This window comes from Microtus pennsylvanicus, chromosome 5 (genome assembly GCF_037038515.1).
Source record: "Microtus pennsylvanicus isolate mMicPen1 chromosome 5, mMicPen1.hap1, whole genome shotgun sequence".
Classification (NCBI taxonomy): domain Eukaryota; kingdom Metazoa; phylum Chordata; class Mammalia; order Rodentia; family Cricetidae; genus Microtus; species Microtus pennsylvanicus.
In genome coordinates this window covers 43,124,524-43,147,560 of record NC_134583.1, presented here as the reverse complement: position 1 = coordinate 43,147,560, position 23,037 = coordinate 43,124,524, and the positions used below count along the sequence as shown (strand labels likewise).

Below are 23,037 nucleotides of genomic sequence, written 5' to 3'. Positions count from 1 at the left end.
TGGCAACTACATGGCTTCTCACTGACTCTGCCTTCTTTTCTACCAGCACTCAGTTTAGTTTTCTTGCCTAGCTCTATTCTGCTAAGCCAACTGGCTGAAACAGGTTTATTCCTTAACCAATAAAAGCATCACATATATAGAAGGACTTCCCACACAAATTATTGTATATATTAGTTAAAGTACAATATAGCAAGAAGATGCAATTATAAACACACACACATATATACATATACTTATACATAAAACAAAGGTGCCCAAAATATGGGAACCAAAAACTGACAGGACCGGAAGGAGTAATAGACATTTCTCTCTTTTTTTTTTTTTTTTTGTTTTTGTTTTTTTTCGAGACAGGGTTTATCTGTAGCTTTGGAGCCTGTCCTGGAACTAGCTCTTGTAGACCAGGCTGGTCTCGAACTCACAGAGATCCGCCTGCCTCTGCCTCCCGAGTGCTGGGATTAAAGGCGTGCGCCACCACCGCCCGGCAGTAATAGGCATTTCTATAGCAGTGGAGAAATCAGTGCCCTTTCAATGATGTACAGAAAAGTGGCATAGAAGATCACACATCACGTAGAGAATCGGTCCAGGTTGCCTATGAACTTGAGACATTCCTGCCTCAGTCTCCCCAGTGCAAGCAGGCACCACCATACCTGAGGACATTCGCTGAATTCTTAATGCTTTAAGTACTCTACATGTGTAAACTCAATTAAACCTCAGTATAATTTGGTGAGCAGTGCTTTCTTCAGTTAGAGATGAGTAAGTGAAGTAGTTAATCTGAATAATTTGCTCAAGTGAGCAAACCATTAGATAATTTTACTTTATAACTTTCAGTCAAAATCTCTAAGTGCTTTTTTTCTGCAGTATATGTTTAGATTTGTAATGTTGCCGAACATGGTGAGGGGTCTGTAGCCAACTACAGTGCTATCTCATTTAATTAATTAATTAATTTTGTTTTTTTTTGAAACAGAATTTCTCTATGTAACCCTTGCTTGCTGGAACTCACTTTGTGGGCCAGGCTGCCGCCTGCTTCTGCCTCCTGGGTGCTGGGATTAAAGGCGTGTGCCCCCACCACTCAGCCGTGCTACCATTTAATCTGTGTAACAGTGATGTTAGGTGAAAGCATGGAAAGTTGGGGCCTGCTAGAAAGCTAGGCAGCCCGTGTCACTTGTTTCCCGTCTCACATTTTCAGCTCTCCTCTGTGTGGCCTCTGGAAATGATTTTCTGTCGAGGGAACTAAGGTATAATCTGGAGCATAGAAGTAAAGAAACTGATCTTTGTCCTTGAGCTTGGTGTTGTTGCGAGTGACTACTAGAGATGTGTACTTTCAGGTCACAGTGCATGAGACGCTCACATGGTACCAGCAGTTTAGCTGTCTGGGTGGGGCTTCATGTGTGGACCCGGCTCATGCTTCACAAGATGAGACACTTGTAGTTATTGTGTGTACAAAATATAAGTTTTCCTTGGTCCCAGAAAAATAAGAAAACCATTAGAACAAGTGTAGAGTGGCAGCCCTTTTGGTATTTCTGTTTTTATTTGTTTTTCATTTTATTTTATGCTTATGGGTGTTTTACCTACATGTGTGTCTTTGTACCACATGCATGCAGTAGCAGTGAAGGCCCGGAGAGGGTGTTGGATCCCCAGGACTGGAATTACAGATGGTTGTTAGCTGCCACATAGGTGCTGTGATTTGAACTTGGTCCTCTTTTTTTTTAAAAAAAAAAAAAGATTTATTTATTTATTTATTATATATACAGTATTCTGCCTGCATTGTGGGCCAGAAGAGGGCACCAATTCTCATTACAGATGGTTGTGAGCCACCATGTGGTTGCTGGGAATTGAACTCAGGACCTTTGGAAGAACAGCCAGTGCTCTTAACCTCTGAGTCATCTCGCCAGCACCAGAATTTGGGTCCTCTTAAAGAGCAGCCAGAAGTGCTCAAAACTACAAAGACATTAAGTTTAATTCTCAGCACCTTCCTCTGGCCTCCCAGGGCACTGTATACACATACACATGTCTACAGATATGCACATAATGAGTAATTAAAAAGAAATCTTAAGAGAAATATCCAGGGCTGGAGAAATGGCTCGGGTCCTGAGTTCAATTCCCAGCAACCACATGGAGGCTCACACCCATTATAGTGAGATGTGAGATCTGTGCCCAGAACACCATATACAATCCAGCAGCAGTGACACACACTTTTAATCCCAGCACCTGGGAGACAGAGGCGGGTGGATTTCTGTGAGTTCAGGGCTAGCCTGATCTTCATAGTGAGTTCAAAAGCAGTCAGGGCTATATGGAGAATCTTGTTTTAAAATCAAAAAACAACAACAAAATAATAAAAATTATACTTTAAAAAGAAGAAAAGGAGAGGAATCTAAAGTGGCTCTTTATATAATTGTTTGTTTGTTTTAAGTTAAGGTTTCTCTGTGTGGCACTGATTGTCCTTGACTCACTCTGTAGACCAGGCTAGCCTCCAAGTCAGAAACATGCCTGCTCTGCTTCCCAGTGCACCATCATGCCTGGCCTTGATGCTATATTTTAAAACTTTGTTTGTTTATTGAAACAGGGTCTTAATGTATCCCTGGCTGACCTGGAACTCACTCTGTAGACCTGACTGGCCCTGAACTCACAGAAATCCACCTGTCTCTGCCACCCAAATGCTGAGATTAAAGGGCTGCACTCCATGTTTGGCCCCAGTCTTTTAATGAATTCAACAGATATTTAGCTTGGAACTGAAGTGCCAGCTTTATAAAGCTGAGTGATTCCGGAGCTCGCTGTTGAGGGGAGAGCCGACTTGTGACTGATAGCTGTCCTTTAATTTCTACACACAGCTAATAATAAGTTAGGTTGTTTTTTTTTTTTTTTGCACAACAACTTTATTTAGTTTACAGAAGGAGTTTCTTAATATAGGTTGTAAAAAGGAAAGATTTAGTGTAATTTACATTCATTTTAAGACTACTCTGTGGTGGTGGTGCACGTCTTTAATCCCAGCACTTGAGAGGCAGAAGCAGGCAGATCTCTGTGAATCTGAGGCCAGCCTGGTCTACAGAGTGAGTTCCGGGACAGCCAGGGATACACAGAAAAGCCCTGTGTATTCAATAAAACCGAAAGCAGAAGTAAAAATTTGCTCTGTACAAATTTAATTCTGATCCGTATGAACAATACTTTCATAGATCTACTGTACATAAAAACTTTTCATCAAAGCATCAAAACAATGAATCAAGTAGCCTGAATGTATTTAGGCAAAACTGTCCATCAAAACCATTTACACTTAGTGCTGATGGGAGCCAAGAACCCTCAATAAATGCAGACATACTCAGCCTGCAACTTCATCTTTGAAAAAGCTTTATGTAATTATTGATAGGATACTGGTCTACATACTACTTCCAATCTATATTTGTAGTCTACAGTTAGATCATCTATCTTTTTTATTAAATATACAATATATAGATATTTATAATTTCATCCAGGAAGGATTCCTTCACAGAGGGAAGGAAAAAGAAAAAACTTTCACTTTTTTTTTTAACAGGTTTAGATAAAATTAGGTCATGCTTTGGTGCTGTGAAAGTATTTATAGCCTGTCAGTCTTTAAATTCTTTGTCAGAGAGTGGTGTTACTCATGTCTGCCTTAAAAATCAGCTTGTGGTTTCAATACAATTAATGGCAAACATTAATTCTAAATGCAAAGTATATAAAGTAACAAAATTAGTATCTGGAGATTTTTTTTTTATAAACAGTGGATGGTGCTTAGAATGACATCAGAGTGTCCACATATACACACATGTACTCAAATACACACCAAAAAGCAGGAATGATAAGACTCAAGATTTAGGGTACTGGTGACCTTGTATGAGAAGGAGATGGGAGAATAAGATAGAAAAGGACACATAGTTATATCTAAGTAGTTTTAGTTGTTTCCTTGTGTGCAGACTAGTAGGTTCATTGGTTGAGTACTGACTGAAAAGGGTAACAAAAAGATACCTGGTAAGTACAAGCAAAAGTGTATATATTAAATACATTGTCGTGTTTTGGGGATAAAGAATGGGCATGGAAGAGAATTGGAATGATTCCTGGAGAATGCTGTGTTGAGGAAACACTGAGATTATCGTCGGCTAGCAGAAGCATGGAGGGTTTGAGGAAGCTTTAAAAAAGAAGTGTTTATGGCATGCCAGAAAATGATGGGTTGGTAGATAAGGTTGTGTTTCTCTCCAGCTGAATACAGTTTTGTTCTTTACTAGCGTAGGTTAGGTTGGCAGCCTCGCCCATGTGACCAAGTGGAAAAACACCAGTCCTGTTCTCGTAAATGAGTTTTCATCAGGGACTATTGGCATTTTAGGCCAGCTTATTCTTTGTGAGGTGAGGAGGGCTGTGCTGAGCATCACGGAATATCAGGTGAAATAGGCTCTCATGCCAAAAAGGGTGCGAGCAAGCGGTGAAGAGCTGTTTCCTCCTTCCATGTCCTTTATAGAGGCTCCCAGCAGATGTTGCCCATATTTAGAGATGGGTCTTCCCATCTCCAAAGACATGGATTAAAGGTGGCTCTTCCCACATTAAAAACCCAGATTAGGGCTGCAGAGATGACTCAGCGGTTAAGACCACTGGGTGCTCTTCCATAGGTCCTGAGTTCAATTCCCAACAACCACATGGTGACTCACAACCATCTATAGTAGGATCTGATGAACTTGTCTGTCATAAAGGTGTACATGCAGATAGAGCACTCATATATACAACATAAATAAATCTTTAAAAAAACAGATTGGAAGTGAATTATCCCACTTCAAGTGATTTAATTAGGCAAAAATCCCTCATGGGTATTCCCAGGCATTTGGGTTTTAATTAATTCCAGATATGTGTCAAGCCGTCACATCAGGTATCCTGAGCCTCTACAGTAGCACCTTTTAGTAGGTTTGTTTGTCTCTAGACTTTGCAGGGTGCCCCCTGGGAAGCACAGGGGTCCCTGATGAGAAATTCTACTCTCCACTCTGGAGTGGCTGGAATGCTGCCCGCCAACTTGTCTAGCCTAGGTGCTCCGGGAAATCACTTGCTCAAGTCTAGCTTTTCACATTTGAAGAAGAGTTAGCTCAAATTAACTTACTTGGAACAAACTGTTTTCTTGTCTCTAAATTCCGATAATGTTCTTTTTGTTTCTACCATCAATAAAAATAACTTAAATTACTTACAGTTTACACTTGATAATTATTACCCAAAAAGGGATTTTTCTTGGCTAGACATGTACTATAGTACTTCCCTGGTGACAAGCAGGGCCCAGCACTACAAAGCAAAAGCAAAGCTGCTGTAAGAACAGGGGAGTGGAAGAGTGCTTGCCTAGCGTGTTCACAGCTATGGGTTTATACCTGTTACTGGTAAACACCACCAACAAAATGAGCTGCCGAGGTGGCTCTGTGAGCAGAGACCCTGGAAAATAAACCCGATGACTCAGGTTTATCCTTGGGAGAGCCCACTCCAGTTGCCCTCAGCCCTTAGCAGATGCTTTCTCTCCCTCCCCCTCCCTCCCCTTCTCCTTCCCTTTCTCTCTTCCTTCCCCTCTCCTCCTTCTTTCTCCCACCTGTCATACACACTAAGTAAAAATAATAAAGCATTCTTAAAAAAACAAAACAACAACAACAAAGCCAGGTGTGGCTCACGCCCTTAGTCCCAGCACTCGGGAGTCTGAGGCAGGCGGATCTCTGAGTATTCAAAGTCAGCCTGGTCTACAGAGTGAGTTGACAATCACAGATGCACAGAGAAATCCTGTCTCGAGCCCCTACCCCAAAAATAAAACAAACAAGGAAAGAAAAAAAACCCAACCAAACTACTATACAAGATAGGGCAGGGATTTCTACCCATTTTTCAGCAAGCAGAATTTGAAGTGATTTGCTAAGAGAATATGAATGTTAAGTTGCAAAATTAGAGCCCAAACTAAAATCTAGCTGTTGCTGTTATGATTGCTGTTGTTTGTCTGTGTGTTTGTTTTTATTTAGGAGCTCATCTAGTCCACTGCCCTTTAGCTCACTATGTAGCTGCAGCTGATCTTGAATGCCTGATTCTCCTGCTTCTTGCTCTCCCAGGTGCTGGGATTACTGGTATGTGCCACCATGTCTTGCCTCTTTAGTTGTCTTATGTGCATGGGTGTTTGCCTGCATATGTGTCTGTACCACTTGTTGCAGAGGCCAGAAGAGGACCTCAGAGGGCCTGGCACTGGAGTTCCAGACAGTGGTGAGCCACATGTAGGTGCTGGAAGTTGAGCCCAGGTCCTCTTCTAGAGCATTCTTAACAGCTGAAACATCTCTCCAACCCTTCTTTATGTGTATGTGTATGGAAAACAAATACTCTTTGTTAATTATTAAATATTAGGTTTATTAGTGTTTTGCTAACATGTGCATCCCATGCCCATGGAGGCCAGAAGAAGACAGCAGTCCCCTGGAACTGCAGTTATAGGCAGTTTTGAGCCTCCATGTGGGTGCTGGGAACCAAACCGAGGTCTTCTGTAAGAATAACAAGTGCTCTTAGCCTCAGAGTCAACTTTCCAGGTCTCCAAACCTGACTCCTGTTTTTTTCTCTCAAAGGCCTTAGGAAACTATCATGTCTTACCTGCAGCGGTCATTTTTGCTTTTAGCTCTCCTTTCCTTGGACCTCAGGCACCTTATATTTTTATTTTAAAAATAAATTTATTTATTTATTTATTTATTTATTTATTTATTTATTTGAGGCAGGGTTTCTTTGTAGATTTGGAGCTGCCCTGGAACTAGCTCTTGTAGACCAGCCTGGCCTCGAACTCACAGAGATTCTCCTGTCTCTGCCTCCCGAGTGCTGGGATCAAAGGCGTGCGCCTCACCACCCAGGCGAATCTCAGGTATTTTACAAGCCCCATTTTGTTAGTCACGTCACCATTTTACCTCCCCCTTTCAGGGACAAGATCTGGATTGGAAGCCTACTCCAGGTCAGACTTGCCTTTTGGCTTCTCTGTAGCTCAGTGTTCACCATCTATCCAGATTCTAATATTACTCACGCCTTAGTCCCTCAGGGATGTTAGGAAAGGGAGACGTTTATGCTTGGAGAAGCATCGGTCCTATTTTTATAGATCTCCAAGGAGCAACTTTCATCGTTTCTGTCTGCTGCCAAATAGAGCTTGTTTTCAAGTCCCCCTGAACAGCTGTTACTTCCTGGGATGGATGAGCAGCAGACCTTCCTGGGTTCTGAGCTTAGGAGGCCATTAGACAAAGTAATGCCTTTTTGGGAAGCTTTTCTTGGTTTTCCCACTGCGGATAAAGTGCCTCAATTCTGTACTTCGTTGACCACCAAGACTTATACCATTCTAGAGTTTACTTTGAATTGGTTAAGTTTTTGTTTTTCTTCAATAGACTTAAGTTGTTGAAGAGGCCTTATTATTCATGTAGGATACCCCAGTCCTTAGCATATTGTTAGTAAGTGTTTGTGACATTGCTTAACTGGTTCTTATTTGAAGAGGGGACAGCTTGGGAAAGAAGCCATAGTTTTAAGATCCCAATCTTAGGACACTGGTAGTTAATTTAGTGTTTCTCTGAAAGACAAGAGTTGAACCCAGAGGCAGGAGGGACACAGAGACACTTTTTCTTAAAAGATTAGTAACATATTAGTGATGTGATGGTTACCTGTGAGAGTTAGCATGACCGTTTGCTAGGGGGTCCAGTAGGAGGAAACTGCCAACCACATCTCTGCCCCACAGGCTGGTTTAGCCATGTCTTGTCAAATCATAGAAGCAACTGGGTATGCCTGCTTATTGGGCCTATAGATAACTATCTAATGGCTGGCCTTTGCTGGACCATTTTCCTGGCATAGTAGCTAGTGTTTTTAGATGCTTTTATAGGATTCTGTTCCAGATGTTTTGTAACCTTGGCTGCCCTTATGGAAATACTTCCTTAAGCCAGTGTTCTTTGTATAGTTGGTGTGATGTTTAGACCTAAAGCCAAAGGCCCAGTGACAGAGCAGAAGATTCTGGAGCATTATCTTCTCATTCTGAGTAGACTTTCAATTAGGTAGCATGAGGTTGCCATGGCTCTGTGGTCTTGACCTATATTCGGAGGCAGTGCGTGGAAAACTGAAATCCCTCAACATGTTTTTGATGTGCTGTTCTTTTTGTTTGTTTGTTTGTTTGTTTTTCAAGCAGAGACCTTTTCCACATAAGGTTTTAATTCTTTTTACTTGGTTTTATGTGGTAAAAAGACCCATTCTAAGACGGTATCTTTACTCTGCATTAAAATTACTACATGGGAAATTTTGGAAGGCAATATGACTAGAATATAATTAAGATTTTGATCCACCTGATCCATATATGTGCCTTCTGTAATTTCAAACAAAGTTGAATTCTTTCTCAGCTTCAGCTGTTAATTCTCTGGCATTGTTTTAAGTCTTTGTCACCATCTAAGGTTTTGTTTAAATGAATTATTAGATCAGGTGTTATCCCAACAGCTAGTCGTAGACTGAAATGTCTCCTAACAATCTTTGAAAGTCATTAAGAGTCCATAATCGGTCTCTCCGAATTTGAGCTTTTTGTGTTCTAATTTTCTGTAAACCTATTTTATAACCTAGGTAATTGACAGAATTTCCTCTTCGTATTTTTTTAGGAGCAATTTGTAATCCCCATTTAGGCAAAAGTTTCTTTACTTCTTAAAATGTTTTTTTAAACATATCTGCATTGGAATCAAATACCAAAATGTTATCCATGTAATGGCAAGTTATAGGAAATTGTTTACTTGTTATTTCCAATGGCTGACTGACAAAGTCTTGGCACAGGGTGGGTCTACTGAGCACTCCCTGTGGGAGGAAGGTCCATTGATATCTCCTAGTAGACTGAGGATTATTATAAGTAGGTACTGTGAAAGCAAATTTTTCTCTGTTCTTTTCTTGTAAAGATATAGTGACGAAACAATCCTTTAAATCAATAAGTATAAGAGGCCATCCTTTAGGTAATGGGAAAGGCAAAGGAATTCCATATTGTAGAAGGCCCATTGGTTGAATTACCTTGTTGACAGCTCTTAGATCTGTCACCATTCTCCATTTTCCATATTTCTTTTTAACAACAAATACAGGAGAATTCCAAAGGCTGGTTGATTCTTCAACTTGGCGAGCATCTAGTTGTCCTGTACCAGCTGTTCTAAAGCCTGCAGTTTCTCTTCTCTTAAAGGTCACTGTTTAACCCATTTTGGCATCTCAGGTAACCATTTTAAAGGTAGCGTCGTTGGTACCTCCAAAGGTTTGTTAGTTGTTTTGTGTACTTGCACAGCCTAAGTGGCTGGTGACCTTTTGTTGTAGTACCTTATAATATCCTTCCCAGAAACATGAGTATCTGGGACTGCAGGGATGGTAATCTGGGTATTCCATTGCTACAGCAGGTCATGACCCCATGAATTCACTGTGATAATAGCCACCTATGGCCTCGGCCTTCCTCTCTGTCCTTCTGACCCTATGCATTTAACCAGTCTTGTGCTTTGTTTCACTTGAAATAGGGTCCCAATTCCTAGGAATTGTATGAACATCTGCCTCTTGAAGAGGCCAATTTGGATGCCAAGATTCTGATAGTCACGTATGCATCCGTGTCCAGTAATCCCTCAATTACAGTGTTATTTATATGCACTCTTAGCTTTGGTCTTTGATCATTTATAGAAGTCTGCCAAAATATACGTTTCCTATTTCCCATTGGAATTTTTGATTCATTTTCCATGTTTATTCCATCATCCAGAACAGTATGGTCTTTTTACAGTTGGCAATAGGTTTTTTAATTTTCCTGGTGAGACATGTCCTCCACAGTGACCATGAATAACAAAACCTCATTTGACCTGGGGGCCTGCAAGAGGCCCCCAAGGGGTTTCCCAATGGTATTGCATTGCCTTGTCTGCCTTGTTGATCTATATTCATTGGTCTAATGTCGGTCTTTGCTACATCTCCTACAGAAGGTCGAAACCTTCTATTTTTGTCATTCCCAGAGGAGACAGTATTTCTAGAAATGCCTTGTCTACAATCCCTTCTCAGATGTCCTATTTTACTACAATTAAAACATTTGGCATTTTGATGTCTCCTCATACCTTTGGAAATTGCTTCTCTTACCCAAGTCTCAGTATTATAGTCAAATGTCTTAACATTCATTGTATCTCAACCATTCATCAATTGGTACTGATCTAACCTTTAAAGGTCCAAGTATCTTTTTGCATTCTAAGTTGGCATTTTCAAAAGCCAGAGATTCAATAAATACTCGTATAGTTTGTGGGTCTGTTACTCCTATTTTTATAGCCTGTGTTAATCTTTGTAAAAAATCACTAAAGGTTTCTCTTTGGCTTTGTTTAACTCATAATATATGATTCAATCTGTTTTCCTGGTTTTGGAATCCTGTTCCAAGAATTTAAGACTGTTGTGTGGCATAGGGACAAGATGTGTTCATTGTAAAGAGTTTGATCTTGTGGGTCAGCATAAGTGCCCTTGCCAAGAATTTGATCTTGGGAAGCCTCAAGTCCTTTTGCTTTTCCCTGTTGTTGTAAAATTTTTGTCTCTTGTTGCCAATAGCATTTCCACATTAGTTGCAGTCCATCTTCCAGGATCACTGAAACTAATTGAAACCAATTGTGGGGAGTAGCCTTATTGCTGGGAGCCCATGTCTTTACCATCTCCCTAACAAATGGTGAATGCAAGCCAGAAGATACTACTGCTTGCTTAATTTCTTTTAGATCGCTCAAACCTATGGATTTCCATCTACAGTCTTTGGATCCTTTTGGGCATTTAAAACTTTTTTTTTTTCAAGACAGGGTTTCTCTGTAGCTTTGAATCCTATGTTGGAACCAGCTTTTTAGACCAGGCTGGCCTCAAACTCATAGAGATCTGCCTACCTCTGCCTCCTGAGTGCTGGGATTAAAGGCTTGTGCCACCACCACCTGGCGGGCATTTAAAACTTGATGGTTTGTCAGAGGTAGGAAGCTAAAACCTTTGGTAAGTTATCTCTGACTCTAATAGGTACTGGTGAGTTAAATCCTTTGCTTCTACCTTCTCTCCCTGTTCATCAGCTCTGATAATTTTCTCAATCGTTTCAAATTTTTTACCATTGTCTTTTGTAAAGCCTGACTCTCTTGACCTGTATTTCTAATCATTTCACTGACGCACATAATGTCTGGTCCTCATTCTGCGCATAGGATTCCAAGGTATGAAATTTTTCCATTAAGGATAACTTCTTATCTTTGGATATCATTTGGATGGCGTGCAGATTGCCTTCCTTCAGAGATATTCTATCTGCTAACTTACAACTTTTTAACAGATTTTGATTGCCAAATTCAACAGTATGAATCTTTTCAGATAATTTCTCAGTACCCTTTGACATGTATTGAATTTTGTTTGTCAAATTGTTACCATTTTTAATGGTATTAATTTTTCATCTAACTTTTGATTTTTGATTTTGATTTTATTAATCTGGTCAGCTAGTTCATTATTAGTCTATAAAGACTGTATTGTTTCTAAAAGTGCCTGATTCTTGGCTCTGTTATCAAACCATTTTCTTAAGGATATAATATGAAAAACAAAACTAAGTTCCAGTACCCAATAAATTGATGCATCAGAAAAACCATATAAGCCTTGCAGAATACCATCCATAGTATAAGCAAAAGGGTTATTAATTCCTAGATAGTAATATTGTCTGCAATTATGTAACTTTCAAATTTATTGATTTATTTATTTATTTTTAAATATTTATTTATTTATTTTGTATGCTTCTGCCTGCAGGCCAGAAGAGGGCACCAGACCCCATTACAGATGGTTGTGAGCCACCATGTGGTTGCTGGGAGTTGAACTCAGGACCTTTGGAAGAGCAGGCAACGCTCTTAACCGCTGAGCCATCTCTCCAGCCCTATTGATTTATTTATTAACCAAATAAAGTTACCTCCATTATGAGATTTCAGTCAATTGTTGTAGATGTAATAATCTTTATTAGCCAGCAGGTGTTGCAGTCACAGGTGCATGTGAGAATATTTAAGGTATATTGAGCTAAGTAAAACATGTTATTAAAATTAATATCACTTGTATTTTCTAAATGAAATGTTGAAACAATTTAAATTGTATATGTGACTTACATTATATTTAAAGTCTAGAAATTCCCAAAGGAAATTTATTTATCTATTTATTGAGACCAGGCTGGCCTCAAACTCAACTCACCGATCCACCTGCCTCTCCCTCCCGAGTGCTGGGGTTGAAGGTGTGCTGTTCTGAGAGCTGTTTCATGCATTTGTACCTTCCCCTAACAAGTGTGATAGGCAGTGCTGAGGGCCTGGGTCAAACCTGCGGCGCTCAGCAACACTTGACTGCTGAGCTAGGTTTATGTCCTCAGACCATTTGCACTGCTCTGAGACAGGCTCTCACCAAGCTGCCTAGACTGGCCTTGAACTAGCAGTGCTCCTGCCCAGCCTCCTGAGCAGTGGGGACTGCACAGATGATCACTACTGAAGAGGACATGTGCCTCTCTGCTAGGGGATTTTACTTCAATCTAGTCTTGCTTTGCTTTTAACTTATTTGTCCAAATTTATTGATGCCTCTTGTGTTCCAGTTCCCTGGCATCACTTTGTACTGTATGTAGTAAATAGGTGAATACGGCCTCGTCGTTAACCAAGAGTGAGGTCAAGACTTGTTTCGTGTAGCCAAGCACCGCAGATAATCCTGGGTGGGAGTTAGACCAAAGGCTCTGGATGTGTAAAAGGCGGGAAGGCTAAGTACCCGAGGGGAAGCATGGGTCTCTTCCAGTTTTCCTTGTAGGTGCAGAGGACCTAACAAAAAAAGTTGGAGCAGCTTGGTAAGAGGTAGCAAGATCTCAATGGAAAGAAAAGTGTATGTCTGGCATAGTTTAGTGAAGATGAAATGGGAGAGTCAAGTGTCGTGCCCACTTTCTAATTTTGATCACACTAACGGAGGTGCATTACACAAAACCGAGATGTAACTGGGTTTGGTGGCATATGTCTTTAATCTCAGCCCTTGGGAGGCAAAGGAAGACAAGTCACGTGTGTTCCAAGCCTGCTTAGGGATACAAAGTGAGACCTGTTTCAAAACAACAACAAAATTGGAAATGTAAGAGAAGATAGGCTCCACATAGAGCTTTCTGGATGAGCCTGCAGGGGGCAGTCTGGAGCTGAAGTGCTTGTGTTTTGTTTCAGATGGTGACCCTCTTTCAGATGTGGGTTGTTCCCCTCTATTTCACAGTGAAGCTGCACTGGTGGAGGTTCTTGGTGATCTGGGTCTTCTTCTCTGCTGTCACGGCCTTTGTCACCTTCCGAGCCACACGGAAACCTCTCGTACAAACAACACCAAGGTAAGAATTTGGGTAAAGCCTGGTTTTCTCTCTCTGTGTGTCTTCCTCCTCCTCCTCCTCCTCCTCCTCCTCCTCCTCCTCCTCCTCCTCCTCCTCCTCCTCCTCCTCCTCCTCCTCCTCCTCCTCCTCCTCCTCCTTTTTTATTTTTTTGTGGTTTTTTTGAGACAGGGTTTCTCTGTGGCTTTGGAGCCTGTCCTGGAACTAGCTCTGTAGACCAGGCTGGTTTCGAACTCACAGAGATCCGCCTGCCTCTGCCTCCCGAGTGCTGGGATTAAAGGTGTGCACCACCATCACCCGGCTTTCTTTTTCTTCTTTTTAAGATTAAAAAAAATATATATCCGTTTGAGTGAGATATCTGTGTGTATCTTAAGTGGACCGGGTGCTTGCATGTACTACCTGTGAAGCCCAGAAGAGGGCATCAGATCCCCTGGAATTGGAATTACAGACTCCGAACTGACTTACAGGAACTGAACTTGATCTTCTGCAAGGGCAGCAAATGCTCTTCTTAATCTCTGAGTCATCTCTCCAGCTCCCAAGCCTGGGATTCTTGAAGTGAATCTGTTGGAAAGCATGGAAGGGGAGGAAGATGGGTTTAGAATGGAAATCAAAAAGCCTTTTTTAAAAAATACATATTTTTTGGTCTGTCTGCCAAAATGCATTGGTGCAGGGCCTCTCTAAAACAAGCTGATTGGGAGACCCACTCCCCAGCCCCATTTTCAGAATCGCCAATATTTTCCTGTCCTTCACTTGATGCTTTACATCCTGATTTGTTGGTGTTAAAAGTCCACACTGCATACAAGGCTCTGTGATTGTGGTCTCACGTTAGCAACCTTTCCTGCGGCCCCTTCTCTCACCTCAGATTAGGTCTCCCATTATTGAACTCATCACAATTTCCAACAAGCTGTTATTTTGAGTCTCTGTCTCCCCCACAGGGTCTGGCATTGAATTTTTGTTGAATGAATGAATGACTATCAGCAAATTTGCAGTGACAAAGCCATTGTTTTTATAACCCTTTGTTTTATCCAAGTGTGTCTCTTGTTTAATCCTCCCAACCAGCTTGTGGGGTCATTTAAGATCCATACCAGACAGGAAAAGATATTTTTCTCACTCATTCATTCAACAAGCACCCGCTGTGTGCCAGGCCCTTTGGTGAGCGCTGGGGTACAGAGCTGGATAAGACATGGTTCCTGCCCTCAAGGAGTGCTTGGTTTAATGGAGGAGAGGGTCAAGAAAGCACCTGTTGGAGTGCATCTGGTAAGTGCCATGAGAGGCGTGCATGGTCTGACGCCTACCAGGAGCTGCCTAGCCTGACCCAGTCTCCCTGTTTGCAGACTACTCCTTGTGTGCCTTGTGTGTTCTGTTTACTACACACCTTTCTCTGACCTCCTGACTGTCACTGTGAGAATGCAGGTGGATACGGGGTAGGAATACCCAGCATTGTAACTGGTGAAGAGCAGGTGGATACGGGGTGGGAATACCCAGCATTGTAACTGGTGAAGAGCGGAGCCTTGCCTTTCTGAGCCTTGAATTGTTCATCCCTAAAAATGTGATAAATGCTCAATTTCATATTAAGCTATTTTCCAGAATTAAAGCACACTATCATATATGGGTTACCAAGTGCTGGGCACGGTGATATAGGCCTGAGCCCCAAGGAGACATGATTGTGAGTTTGAGGTTACTGGGCTCCAGAGAACCAGTTCAAGGGCAGCTTGCATTACATAAAGTGAGATGGTGCAGCTGGTAAAGACACTGCTTGCTTAAGCCTGGTGACCAGTTTGATCAGAACCCAGTAAAGGTAGGAGAGTACCTTCTCTGCAGAGTTGCTCTCTGACCTCCACACTTGTGCCACACAAATACATAAAGTTACCAGTGGCAAACAGGATGATTGAAGTACTGTTAGCAATATGGAAAGTTGTTTTATAATAGTACATGACACTGATGGTGCTTCCCATTTTCATAAATGACATTCTTTATTCATCTAACTTTAACATGTATGTTACAGGAAATAGGCTCCATACACCACAGTGAGATAGGTAATTTGCTTTTACCATTTGTGCAAAGAAGTGAGCTTATTCCAGAAATATGATCTGACCCATCTCAGCAAGTAAAAGCTTACGAATGAATGTAAGATGAGTAGAAGTCTGAAATTCTGTGTCTTTTCTGCTTTCTCTTTCCCTTATGGCCAGTGTAAATCTGATGGCTGTGTGTGGTTTTTAGTTCAGTACTGCAGGGTGGTTGGGATCTTTCCTTAGCCTGAGAAACCTGCTTAGAGAGCAGAGAAGGATAGCAGGCACCTAAGTGTTCACCCTGGGTCCAGCCAAGACACAGGAAGTCAGCTTTCGCGAAGAAGGAAAGCTTGGGCTGGTTGTTCACACGGATTCCTGCACTGCTCATTGGCTGTCATATTAGATAGGATGGTTAGTGACTGTCTTAGACAGGGTTTACATTGCTGTGATAAAACCACCATGACCAAAGCAACTTCGCTGGGGAGGAAAGGGTTGATTTGACTTACACTTCCACAGCTCTGTTCATCACTGAAGGAAGTCAGGACAGGAACTCAGCCAGGCAGGAACGTGGAGGCGGGAGCTGATGCAGAGACCATGGAAGGGTGCTGATTACGGGCTTGCTCTCCATGGCTTGCTCAGCTCTTTCTTTTAAAACCAGGACCACCAGCCCAGGGATGACCTCACCCGCAGAAGGTAGGTCGCTCCCACATCAATTACTAGTTAAGAAAAATGGCCTACAGCCCTGATCTTATGGAAGCATTTCCTTCCTCCCTTCCTCCCTCCCTTCCTCCCTCCCTTCCTCCCTGTAACACCCGATTTGGTGTTACACCCTCGGTACAGTTCGCGCGCCACTGTACCGAATGCGAGTCGGGCAAGGGCCTGGAGATTGAAAAGAAGACAGAGACCAGGGTCATTCGAAAGGAGATCAGCCAAATGCCACTTTATTCAGCATTGGGGGAGTCCTTATCTACCTGACTGCAGCACAAGGATCTCTGCCCAGGCAGGTGGGAAATTACCATATTAACAATGGAGTGAATGCCCTGCAGCTGACCACCAGGTGGGGCAGGCATAGCACAGAAACACACAGGAAGCTTAGTTAGTTGATCATAAACTGTCCCCACAAATGCACCACAGGAATAAGGGAGACCAGGGCCCTACAGGTCCCCCTTTTGTATAAATTATGACTAGGCCTGTCTTGGGTGGCATTGGACGTCAGGCAATACCCCTTACCCGTCATCCAGGTCAAAACACATTTCCTGTCTTAGGTTGAGGCAGCCCCCCAAAAGCCTTTCCCGTCTTTGGCTCACTAGTCATCCATCACCAAGTTCAGCCAGATTTGTGCTGAAAGATTCTCTGGGGCAATAGCTAAGAGGACTTGCCATGTGGCAACATTGACCTGAGCTTGCCTTTGGCTCTAGCATCATAACCATGAAGATGATGCTCCAGCACATGTAAGCATCCCTTAAGGAGACTGTACTTGCTCAATCCTTAATAATTCTGCCCAAAATGGAGCCCTTTAAGTAAGGTCTCAGCGCTGGTGAAAATAACCCTGGTATAGCTAACTAGAATAATTTTAAGAGCCAATTTGTAAATTGTACACCTCGGGGTCTGTGAATAACAGCAATAAGCTTATTACTGTAACATCTAGCAGTGGTCTTTAACCACAACCAAAAGCAAAATTAACTGCAATATCCATTTGTAAATTTAGCTCAATTTGAATGGCTATGGCATTTGCAACCTGCCCTGAGAAGGCATCCTTTGTGCTAGCAGGAAGCAACTCACTGACTAATGAAAAACCCAGCAGCTTTAGCTGCTGTGGCAGCAACAACTGTGGCTGCTGATATCATGGGATGGGTAGATAGGTAGACGGGCGAGGAACAATCCTTGGCACTCAGACCACCGCAGCCAGCTCCTCAGGAAACCCGCAACTCTTCAGTTGACAAGCCAGAATCTCTTTGATCTCGGCTCTGTCCTGTCTTCAGGCTTCTGGACAGGAAAATCCACAGCACGCACCAGCGGCTCAGGTACCCATATTGGATTGTCAGCATCCTGCGGGAAAACACAAACAGCCCCTCTTCCCCACACCAGTACAGGATCTGGACCATGCCAGGTGCCATCTGATAGATTCTTCCATTTGACATGAGGCATCCCAGAAGAATCTGGCCGCCAATGCCTGTCAGCGGCGGTATGAGATTGAGCATCAACAGTCAAAAAATTTAAAATGTAAATGATCTCTGGGGGTGGAACCATATTCCCCCTTTTTAGTTTTATGCAAATAGGCTTTGAGCGTACAATGCGCTCGCTCCACTATAGCTTGTCCTTGAGGATTATAAGGTATACCCGTTTTGTGAGAAATAGAAAACTCAGAACAAAATTTAGCAAAGCCAGTGCTAGTATAGGCTGGTCCATTATCAGTCTTAACAGTTTTAGGAACTCCCATGTAGGCAAAAGCCTGGAGACAATGACTTTTTACATCTCGTAATCTTTCTCCTGTGTGAGCTGAGGCAAAAATGAGATGAGAATATGTATCCACTGTTACGTGAACATATTGCATGCGCCCAAAAGAAGGAACATGGGTGATATCCATTTGCCATAAATGATTAGGGGCAAGCCCACGAGGATTAACTCCCAAATGGGGAACAGTTAAAAGTTCTGTACACAGAGAGCACTTTTTAACAATATTAGTGGCTTGCTCTCGAGATATCTTAAAATGAAATCCAGCATTGAGATGAAAACAATTATGAGCTTTTTTTTGCAGCTTCATAAGATTTCTGACTAACTACATAAATTTGACAAGTAAGCTGATCAGCCAAAGCGTTTCCCTCACTCAAAGGACCAGGGAGGTCAGTATGAGCCCGCAAATGCCCTACGTAAATGGGTACAGATTGCGCCCAAAACAAAGTTTGAATAGCCAATAACTGCATCTGGACTCGAGATACAGAGGCAATATAAGCTGCAGTTTCCAACGGTGCAAGAATTTTGCTTATATATTGACTGTCAGTAAAAAGGTTAAATGGAATATCAGCATATTTCTCTAGGGCCATCTGGACAGCAACCAATTCAGCCACCTGAGCAGAGTTAGTATTAACAGACTGAATATCAAAATCAGGAGGGGAGGCTACCACAGCTCTCCCGGTGGAAGATCCATCAGTAAACACATTTCGTGCCCCTGCCAGAGGCTGCAAAGAAATAATTTTAGGGAAACATACCAGATGATTTTTAAAGAAGGTGACTAACTTATCAGAAGGATAATGATTGTCTAACTTGCAGGGATTAGTGCATAAAAATAAAGTCCAATCTTCAGCAAAATTTTGTAACCAAGTTATTTCTGCCTGGGTATAAGGTGTAATAACCTTATCAGGTAACATTCCAAAAGTTTGCAAACTAAGCTTATATCCTTTCTGAATAACACGTAGCACAGCTGATGGATAAGAGATAACAATTTTTACAGGTGACACATGTTCATGCACCCACAGGATGGGTACTTGCTGCCAAAAAACTCCAGTAGGACTATGCTTGGAGGGGAAAATTATCAACAGCAGTGGCTGACTATAGTCAATATAATTAATATGAGCAGAGGCAAGCTTTTCTTCAATTAGAGTAATACATTGCCTTGCTTGAGGTGTTAACTCACGAAAGGAGGTTGGGTCTGGATTTCCCTGCAGAATGTCAAAAAGTGGTTTCAAGTCTCCAGTAGGTATTCCCAGACTGGGCCGGACCCAATTTAGGTCTCCAAGCAATTTTTGAAAATCATTCAAAGTTTGTAGTTTATCTAGGCGAAGAGTAACTTTCTGCGGTTTTACTCCTGTCTGCAACAGCTGATGCCCCAAGTATTGACATGGAAACTGTTGTTGTACTTTTTCAGAAGCAATAACTAACCACTAACCCAGCATGTGCTAGGCATTCTTGCAAGTCAGCAAAAGCCTCAAGGACTATTTTTGGGTCCTGTCCAGCTAATAGGATGTCATCCAAATAATGACTTATATACAGTTGAGAATATTTATACCTAATAGGAGCAATAACCCGTGCCACAAACATTTGGCAAATTACAGAACTATTGGCCATACCCTGGGGCATTGGTAGCGCTTGTATGGTTCTTTGAAATTTATAGATGGTACATTGAAAGCAAATTTATCAGAGTCTTTTGGATGCAAGGGAATGGTGAAAAAAACAATCCTTTAGGTCAATAACTAAAAGATAATATCCTGCAGGAATACCTACAGGCTGAGGCAACCCAGGTTGAGTTGCCCCCATAATTTTCATGCAATCATTTACTGCTCTAAGATCTTGCAATAACCTCCATTTACCAGACTTTTTCTTAATAACAAAGATAGGGGTATTCCAGGGAGAAGTGGATGGCACTATGTGTCCTGCTTCTAGCTGTTCCTGGACTAGAGTACGAGCAACCTGTAATTTCTCTTTACTCAGGGACCACTGCTCTATCCAAAAAGGTTTTTCAGTTTTCCATTTTATAGGAATGCTTTCTGGCTGCTCTGCAATGGCCCCTAGGAAAAATTTCCTAACCCTGCACGCTGTCCAGGTGACTGTTGTATTATTTTTTTGTCTGTTAAAATCTGCACATCCCCCTGCAGATTTTTGCCCAAACCCTGACCAGGGACAAAGCCCTGCTTCAATAGCATACGCTGCATAGGTTCAGTGGTCAGAATTGCTCCCATAGCTTGCAAAACATCTCTTCCCCACAAATTAAGAGGAAGGTGTTCCAGGACAAATGGTTTAAAAATGTCCTTATGGCCTTCTTCGTCCTCCCAATCTAAATATTGAGTACTGCACTCTGGAGAACTGGCCGTTCCTACTCCCTGCAAGGTAGTAGAGGCTGGCTGTAGAGGCCAGGCTGCAGGCCAGTGCTTTTTAGCAATCATTGAAGAATCAGCCCCTGTATCAGGAAAGCCTTGGAACCTTTTCCCATTGACTGTTAAGGTAAGAGTGGGGCGATTTTCTAAACTAGAAACCCAGGGGATTCTAGTGGAATCCAGGGGATTCCACTAATTCTAAGCTCCAGGGGATCCTGTGGAGCCAAATCCCTTGTCCCCTCGTTCTTGTTTAAAGAAAGGATTAGTAGAGCGAAACATGGGCAAAAGCACTAATTGAGCTATTCTCGCTCCTTGAGGGATGACAAGGACTCCCATACCAGCTTCAATCATAATTTTAATTTCTCCAGTAAAATCACAGTCTATAATTCCTGGTAAAATTTTGATTCCCTTGAGAGCAGAACTACTTCTACCCAAAACTATACCTACTGAACCCTCTGGGATAGGTCCAAATACTCCAGTCCCCAAGGCCTGCACACCCATTTGTGGGGTCAACACTACTCGGGCGGAGGTACAGAGATCTAGTCCTGTACTTCCTGAGGTGCCTCGTACAAGGTCGTTGACAGTGAGGCATTTCTCTGAGGAATGAATCTGATGGGAGCTGCTGCTCCGCTCATGGCCCCGTACACTTGTGTTTTGGGGGCCCGGGGCAGGCCCCTCCCCCCGTTTTTTGACCTGGGGATAAGATTTCCTTGACTGTCCGTCTTAGAGTGACAGTCGTTGGCCCAGTGAACTCCCTTTTGGCATTTTGGGCAAACATCTGGATTTCTTCTAGGCTGATTAATTGCTCCTTTACCAGCAGGGAAGTTCCTTTTGAGGTGTCCTGACCTTCCGCGTTGAAAACAATTCCTAGGCCTAGCTCCACCTTGGCCTTCCTTGAGGGCAGAAACAATGACCTGGCCCATCACGTGGGTGCCATCAATGTCTCTGCATAATCGGATAAAGTCATTCAAATCTCCATCTCTATGGGGGCGTAAGACTTGCTGACAGAACTTGTTTTCATTTTCGAAGGCCAAATGTTTAACGACTGGCATAGCTGAATCCACATCCCCAAAAATGCGGCTTCCCACCTGTAGAAGGCGGTCAATGAACTCAGAATAAAGTTCTGAAGATCCTTGAAGGATCTTTGAAAGCTGTTCTCGTGATCCTTTGTTAGGTAAAGTTTTCCAAGCTTTAACGGCTGCTGCAGCTATCTGAGCATAAATTGCAGGATCATAAGCAATCTGTGCTCCTAAGCTAGCATATTGTCCTTCACCAGTTAACATGTCAAGGTTATTCTGGGGGAAACCTGCTTCAGCATTTTTGCCTGCAGTCTTTCTGCAATTTTCCTGCATTTCACCTCTCCATAACAAATAATCTCCCCCTGAAAGACAAGCCCTGCAAAGCTGCATCCAGTCACTGGGTATAAGGTTGAGTTCTGCAAAGGATTCCAATAAAGCTACAGTGAAAGGAGCATGAGCTCCATAGTCCACAACTGCTTCTTTTAACTGCTTAATATCCTTAAAGGCCAGAGGGTTATGTTGCCTGGCCCTCTGTCCCTGCTGATTAATCTTTTCCACAACAGGATAAATCTGCTTCTCTCCACTTAGATTATTTAACCTGTCCCGGATCTCTCGGATTTCTGCCTCTAAGTCCATAGGGGCAGAAGCAGTAGTGCAAGGATTATGCGGAGGCGGTCTCCTGGAGACATCTCCGTTTGCTTCCTTCCTTTCCCCTTTTTCTAACTTCTTTTTTATCAGTGCGATCTCCTTTTCTAAAATTCCTTTTTCTTTTTTTATATCCTTTCTATTACTTCCTGTTCCTAAAACTTCCTGTTCCTCAAAACTCTTAATAGAACTCACAGATTCTACTTCCTGAATCTCCTCAAGGGTTTTGTTTAAACTCTCTAATTGCTCTTTCACTTTAACATCATCACTGAGAAGAGCGTCTCTGACCAAGCGCCATAGTGAAAATATCGCCATGGGGAATTCTTGTGGCCCTCGCTCTTTCAGTGCATTTTGAAGATCAGCCTTTACCTGCTCCCAATCAGTAATGTTAAAGCCCCCTGCATGTAGGAACCAGGGACTAAACTCTAAAACTGTCTTAATGATCTCTTGTGCTGTCTCAACTTTAATACCGGTGCCTTTATTTTCCAAAAGACCTAACAACTGGCCTGTTAACCGGCCCTTTAACACAGGAACAGAATAACTTGCACCCATAACCAATTCACCCTCTCCGCACAATTTCTTACCTGCTGGCCAGCCTTCCCGAGGGCGACCTCTCAGGGATCCCTACTTCCCGATCTCGCAGATGGGTCTAGTTGCCGATGATCATCCCAGCGGGGCCTCCAATTGTAACACCCGATTTGGTGTTACACCCTCGGTACAGTTCGCGCGCCACTGTACCGAATGCGAGTCGGGCAAGGGCCTGGAGATTGAAAAGAAGACACAGAGAGACCAGGGTCATTCGAAAGGAGATCAGCCAAATGCCACTTTATTCAGCATTGGGGGAGTCCTTATCTACCTGACTGCAGCACAAGGATCTCTGCCCAGGCAGGTGGGAAATTACCATATTAACAATGGAGTGAATGCCCTGCAGCTGACCACCAGGTGGGGCAGGCATAGCACAGAAACACACAGGAAGCTTAGTTAGTTGATCATAAACTGTCCCCACAAATGCACCACAGGAATAAGGGAGACCAGGGCCCTACACCTCCCTCCCTCCCTCCCTCCCTCCCTCCCTCCCTTCCTTCCTTCCTTCCTTCCTTTGTATAAGTGTTCTTTATGCACACATGCCTTTATGCCAGAAGACAGCATCAGGTCGCACTATAGATGGTTGTGAGCCACTTTGTGGGCATTGGGAACTAAACTCAGGACCTCTGGAAGAACAACCAGTGCTCTTAACTGCTAAGCCA

General features: G+C 42.6%; 1 protein-coding gene across 6 annotated transcripts in view; it reads left to right on the top strand.

Moving 5' to 3' along the window:
* Window positions 1-23,037, top strand: part of Rnf121 (ring finger protein 121) — a 61,711-nt gene that overhangs the window by 24,902 nt on the left and 13,772 nt on the right. For 4 of the 6 annotated variants that reach the window (XM_075971672.1, XM_075971673.1, XM_075971670.1 and 1 more), the window contains one exon: window positions 13,155-13,309. In XM_075971672.1, coding sequence (XP_075827787.1) covers window positions 13,155-13,309 — 155 coding nt within the window. The remainder of the gene's footprint in view (window positions 1-13,154; window positions 13,310-23,037) is intronic. The other 2 variants (XM_075971674.1, XM_075971675.1) reach the window with 1 other exon arrangement.